The following is a 6,783-nucleotide window of genomic DNA, read 5'->3' on the forward strand; positions in this document are numbered from 1 at the left end:
GAGGTCAAGTTGTTGGTCCGTAGAGGTCATAGAAACATTAGTAGCTAGCTGCTCAATTGGGTCTTCACAAAAGTCGGTGTCAATGAGCTCGTCAGTTACAAACTGAGAAACTCCTGATTGGTTAATTTGTGCACAAGGAGGCGAATCCCCCATGCCTAGGGAGGACCTACGATTATTGTTGATTTTTGTTACTACCTGAACCAGGTAGTTGTGCATAGTGTTCGCCGGGGTAGCAGGGGTTTTTTGCTTAGACATAATGGACAAACAGACAGTAGTTGGCACCAGAGCCCTAGAAAAAAAGTAGCAGAGTTGGACCAATTACACTGGAGAAGTAGAGGTGTTTTACCTTGTCAATGTTCGTACTCGAGGGAGGAAGTAAGAGGGATTGCCCAGTCCAGTCTCTCACAGTCTAGAACGGGCTAAAACGGGCCCGCCCTTGGCGTAATTTATCATTTAATATCTAGCCTCTCCAAAAGATTGTGAATTAAAAGTATATTTAAATCACGTGTGCCTGCCTACTCTTCTGCGTTCGCTGCCCTTTGAAGGAACAAGAGCGCAATTGCACCACTTCTCCCGGAAGGTATATTTTGGGTTCTCAGGTTGATGGTGGTGTTGGGACAAGGTGGTGGCACAACTCTTGGGCTCTTAAATCCGGGATCTGCCATTCTGGGACAGAACAGTGGGGTTGGTATTCGGGTTCACAGCATTTGGGGGGGGCTGAGACCTGTAAGGTGTTAATGGGGAGTGAAGGAATGATCTTCTGGAGGAGTGGGTCAAGTCTAGGTGGGCCACTGCTAAGGTGCACCAGAGAGCACACGCCACCCCAGGGGAGTGGGTGCAGTGTGTATCTGCAACATTGAAGCTTGGCTTAACCCGAGTCGAAATAGGCCTACGTCTGAGCAAATTAGCCTTGAGAAAGGAACTCACTTGTCAACAGAAAAACATCCAATGGTGTGCAGCGCTTTACACATACACATACTGTACTGCTGTATGTGAGAACTGCACGTGTTCTGCATTGTACAGGAGTTTCAATTCCGCAGCGTGTCACTGCTATCGATGGAATCGATACTGCACTGTGGGGGTATTTATAAGAGGTGTGCATGCAGCCTTCACAGAGGAGGCACTCTGAGTTGTGCCTGAACTAGCGATGTACAGGTGTGTGCAAGTGGTGTATATGTACCCTGCATTGTTCAGGTATTCTTGCTGAGCTTGCATTAGGTGTTGCATCATCTGTCTATAGTACTTTTAGATGCATCCATGGACCTCCCTGCTGCCCCCAGTAACACCCTTCCCTCTTCCCAACACAGGTATTCCGAGAGCAGGCTATCGATGGCGAAACCTTACCCCTGCTGACCGAAGAGCACTTACTGAACAACATGGGGCTGAAGTTGGGGCCGGCCTTGAAGATCAGGGCACAGGTAAGCTGACACAGAAAAGGCTTAAATGTAATACTTTGGCTCTGTTATACAAATTGCGAAGCGCTTCACAGCCTTGACAAAGCACTACTAATGGTCGAGTAAGTGCCTGCTCTGTTTGCTACACATGGTTGGTAAACTGGGGGTTTATATTGGGGACTGTGTGGGAAGCATCTTGGTGTCAGGTGTGAGGCCAGGTGTGTGGCACTGAATGCATTTGTATCTGCACTTAGGCATGGGGTGGAGCAGACAGATGAAAGAGGGATACATTTGTGTTCATTTAATTCTTTCTATATGGCAGTGGTCGAAGGGGTGGCAGCGTGCTTACGTAGTAACCTCATTGAGACATAGGTGGACATTTGTAAGTAAACTGTGGCATACAAATGGCAGAAAGTGAGTACACAGACGTACTAAAGTGCAAATGTGAAAATTCTGTGCCATACCCCTGAATATATTTACTAAAGTGCAAATGTGAAAATTCGGTGAGATACCCATAAACATGTACTTAAGTGCACATTTGAAGATTCAGTGCCCTACCCTTGAACATGTACAAGAGTACGAATGCGAAGATTCAGTGAGATTCCCTTGAACATGTACTAAAGTGCAAATGTGAAAATTCGGTGTCATACCCTTAAATATATACTAAAGTACAAATGTGAAGATTCTGTGAGATACCCTTGAACACGTACTAAGGTGCAAATGTGATGATTCGGTGCCAAACCCATAAACATGTTAAAGAGTACTACAAATGCAAAGATTTGGCGACATATCCTTAAAAATACAAAGTAAGGTGTTTGGGTTACACTAAGGCAAAAGCGAGGAAGTGCATCCACAGTGATGATTGACTATATTAATCACTGTGGGCCAGATTTACAAGCACCTTGCCCCACTTTTGCTTCACTTTTTCCATGTTAAAAATGACGTAAAAGTGGCGCAAGGGGCTTGTAAATCTGCCCCTGTGTGTTTTTTTATCTAAACCTTTCGTATCAAGGCCAAGCCTCTTCCCCCTACCTCGGATGGATTGGTAGGTACATACCTGATGCCTGCGATTGGATTGTAGGTGGAGCTAGTTGTAGTCCGAGCTTAGTGGCAAGTGTTTGGAAAGCGTGCCCTAAGGCCACTACACCCAACTCTGGAACGTAAGCAGGAACTGGTGCCGTTCTGTTGTGCGCACAAGTAGTGTAGTGTCAGAAACCAGTGGTGTTTGGGGCCCCTCACTTGTGTGCTCCAGGTCAGTGCTACCTCGGCCCTTGTCCTGTGCCTGCCCTTTGGGGGTGAGGGGCGATGCCCTCGCTCCATGTTATAGTGTTATCACTGTGCGAAGGTTCTCCCACCATGGGCATATACATTGTCTGCATTACTGGTGCAGTGTTTCCCCTAGGGCACAGTGGACTAGGCTATATGAGCGTTGCACCTTCGGACACACTTTGCCAGAGCGTGTAGGCAAGGCCGGACTGGCAACCCCACGCTGGCATCTCCCAGTTGGGTTGTTTCGTCAGGACTGGTTTTGGTTTCCCGTCCGGTTCTGCTGCGCATCTATATTGGATTACACGGTGTACTTGGGCGGTGCGGGGGAGGGGGCGCTCTTCGACCTTGTAGCACACTGTACCAGGGGCTGAGCTGTGCTTCTCTGGGGGGGGGGGGGGGGGCTGCTCGCCCTCCCAGCTGCCCTGGCACTTAACAAGGTCTGCTGTCGGCCAATGGCTCCCTGCGGACCCGCTGGCAGGAAACCAAAGCGCCCAGACTTGTGGGAAGTGGGGCCGGCGCTGCCCTGCAGACACCTTCGGTGGGGATTTCATGCCTCCGTCCTCCTTCCCCTGCTGGGAAACATTTGGCATGCAGTCGAGGCTGTTAAATATTTTACTGACAAACATATGCCCTCCCCCGCGCACTGCCTTTCTGTTGCTAAGGTCGGTGCAGCCAGGGGGCAGGCGGAGGGCAAGAAGGCAGGATCTGGTCAACAGTCGTCCTTTGCGCGTTTCGTGACCAAGTGACATGCGCACCCCTTTAGTGTGCATTTTTTCCAATTTACTTTTTAATTATAGCGCGAACTCGACCCGAAGGCATCGAAGCGCACTACAGATCACTATTTACATTACACAAGGACGCATTCATATTTTTTTCCTGGGTAGATGAAGTTATTTGTCCAGAATCACGCGATGTTGAGCCGACGCCGAGAGTTTTCCAGTGTAAAACTCTCATATCAAGACCCGAACACGGTAGATTAAGCCGCGTGGTGACCTGGGACAGACGCACACATTTTTACCTCCTTGTGAAATGACGTTCAGGACACTGTTATTCAGTTCGGATTTATCCTGTAGTGTTTGACCTCCGTGGGTAGCAAACACTCTTCCCTTGTTGCTTGTGTTCTCGTGCGGACGGCGCCTGCAATGCCTGGAGGCCTGGCCATGGCCTCTCTCCATATTCTCCTCAGCACCTCCCCTTATAATTTCTCAACAGTTTCTGCTCATTTGTACTCTTATCTCTTCATGTTACCCTCCCTCTTTCCGCCTACTCCGCATCTCTTCATCTCTTGACCCTTCCTGCCTCCCCACCACTCTGCACTATCTCTCCAAAGAAGTGGTATCTCCAACTGCCCCCTCCTAACCCCACTTCACACATACCCCACACACACTGGTGACCCTTTGAAGAGTATGGGGCCACTGGGCAGGGGTGGTGGGCCTGATTAGGGCAGAACATTAACACTACATCCTTGCAGCTCGGGAAGAGCCTTCCAGGCAGTATTCTAGCTGGGCCAAGACCTTTTCCAGTCTTGCCAGTGCTCAAGCCTCCCCCCACCCCTAGGCAAGAGAACTGGGGGGCATATTTACAATATTTTGGCATAGGACAGTGCCGCAAGCCTTCTAGCTGCGCTGCCCCACGTCAAAATGAAAGAGCCGGAATGCACTGTATCTACAATATACGGTGCATTCCTTTCCTTTCTGCCAGCGCCGGCACACAAACCGCAGCTGGGCGCCAACGCAGGCACCTTTGCACCATGGTGCAAGAGTGTCTGTGTTGTTGGCATGATTGTTTTTGTGCAGGAAGGGACACTTACCTGCACAAAAATAAACAAAGGAGGAGTTTTCCTCGTTCTGTGTGCTAAAAAGGAAAAAACGAGCTTATGCCTGCATTGGTAAGGTGTTAGTTTTGTTGCTGCCCCAGAGTTATGCTATGTTGTAAATCTGGGGCAGTGTCAAAAACCTGGGTGTTCATAGGTAAAAAAAAGGTGCACTCTGGTAGAAGTCAATCAAAAACGCAACAAGTATAGTCCATTTAATCTTCCTTTTATTTGAAGTTTTTTTTTTAAAGTACTGGTACACAGCTGACGTGTTTCGTTCCCTTATGCCAAGAGGAACTTCGTCAGGGCTTTGCGTATAAAGTGATAATTCAATATAAACATTAGAAGGGATGAGTGGAATCTCTTTATGATATAGAATCAACGGTCTGTGCGAAGCCAGATTCTATGGGGGTTATTCACAAAGCTGTCTGCGCCATGCACAATGCTTGTTATTGTCAAGTTATATAACTAATAGTGCCTATGTTCTGTATAAACGGATCATGTTTTGCCATATTGACCTTTAACCACTCCTCTCTGTCTTCCCACAGGTAGCCAAGCGGGTTGGCCGGGTCCTGTACATGGCAAGCTTCCCTGTGGCCTTCCCTCTTCAGCCCCCAGGGTTGCGGCCTCCTGACCGTGAGCTGGGCACAATCGAAATCCGGCCACCATCTACGGGGAGCGCGGCCTCGCCTTACAGCGGCGCCATGATGTCCGCCAGCCGCATCTCCCCGAAGCACGAGAACGGGAACCCCCCTTTCTTGGTTGGACTAAGTGAACCTGGAAAGGCGTCTTCCTAATTGACCTCCGCTTGGTTTAGAAGCCCCTGCGCTGGAACCCCAACCACCTTGTTTCAAAGGGCGCGCACCCCAGCTCTGTGGTCAGCACCCCAGAGATCTCCTTGTCTGACTCACCGCCCTGGCCTGAACCCCGTCCTCCCGCCTTTCTCTGCGGACCCACAGCCGGACCCCATGGACCTCCATCTCAACGCTGTGGACACCCAACCAGCTCTGCATCGGAACCGTCTAGATGAAAAATATATTTAAAATTGTACTTTAAGACTTTTGACAAACCTGGACCCCTCTGCCGAGCCATAACCGCATGGAGCGAGAAGAGATTATTTTTTAAATCGTACATTTAGAGGCTAAATAAACTATTCCAAAGATTTGGAAGAACATTAGACAAAGTTTAAAAACAATAAAATATATAAGTATATATTTAATTAAACTGGTTTGAAGAAAAACGAAAACTCTTACAGCAAGTTTGTCTCACAGCTTTGCCAAAAACACATCTTATATAACAAGTAACGAGAGAACTTTGCGTCTGAGGGGGTCACCCCAAGATCTCAGTGTCACCCCGTGTCCTACCGCTGCGTCTATGCATCTCTTGCAACTTCGACACATACCAAAGAGAAAAAAAAAGGCGGGAATCCTGCCTGCGTTTACTAGGGACAATTCCAGAAGGGGGTTCTGCATGGGATTTCTCAAAGTGGGTGGGCAAACCATATTGCTGCTTATAGGGTCATTGTTTTGATGTAGTGGGACTGGGGGAGTCGGCACCCCTCCGAGGATGGCAGGCCAGGCTGCTGAAATGCAGAAGTCTTTGTGGTCCTCTGCTAACTTGTGGGTACGCGTATGTGCCCTCCTTGCCCTCAACCCCACAGTGTGACCGCAAACGTGAACTAACACACAAAGGGTGACTTCTGGTACATACTTAAATCAAGGGCCACTGGGTGACTCCCTGACCCCAGAGACACTGCTGGTGGACCCTGCCTCATTGGTCAAGTTTACTACTGTGAATGGACGATGGACCCCCTGAGACTTTGTACAGAATCCCAGAACTCTCACGGTACACCCCCCTTCCCTTTATTTTTATTGTTTACATGTTGCACGTGTCTCCCAAACTCCCCTCCCCTAAATTCTATTCTTAAAAGAAATAGCTTGGTGGTACATTTAGCATCTCTTTATATTGTAAAATAGTCGAATAATCCCATCCGTCATTATAACATCACATGAAGTGCTTCACTGCAGCGAGTTTCAATAAAAAAGAGAATCTGTGTAACCCTGGTGTGTCTGACATTCGCATTTACTCCTGGTAGAGTCTCTACGCTTTGTTACCACGAGAGAAGCCTCCACTCTGCCTCCATTTCCAGGTTTACAAGCATGGCTGTTGCTGGTGAGGATGTCACACAAAAGTGCTGCTGTTCGGTCCTCCGGTGGTGTGCCTCGGCACAAGGCTGCCAATTACAGGACCTCCCTTCAAGCAGCCACTCTCGGATGGGGTTTCTAGTATGGTACCACTGATGGAGCC

The 6,783-nt window shown here is 48.7% G+C and overlaps 1 protein-coding gene across 8 annotated transcripts in view; it reads left to right on the plus strand.

Moving 5' to 3' along the window:
- SAMD11 (sterile alpha motif domain containing 11) overlaps positions 1 to 6,534 on the plus strand; it is a 243,279-nt gene extending 236,745 nt beyond the window's left edge. For all 8 annotated transcript variants that reach the window (XM_086921420.1, XM_086921421.1, XM_086921422.1 and 5 more), the window contains exons 13-14: positions 1,308 to 1,418; positions 5,025 to 6,534. In XM_086921420.1, the coding sequence (XP_086777546.1) occupies positions 1,308 to 1,418; positions 5,025 to 5,273 (360 nt within the window). In that variant the 3' untranslated portion in view covers positions 5,274 to 6,534. The remainder of the gene's footprint in view (positions 1 to 1,307; positions 1,419 to 5,024) is intronic.
- The last annotated feature ends 249 nt before the right edge of the window (positions 6,535 to 6,783 follow it).

Source organism: Lissotriton vulgaris, chromosome 5 (genome assembly GCF_964263255.1).
Source record: "Lissotriton vulgaris chromosome 5, aLisVul1.2, whole genome shotgun sequence".
NCBI lineage: Eukaryota > Metazoa > Chordata > Amphibia > Caudata > Salamandridae > Lissotriton > Lissotriton vulgaris.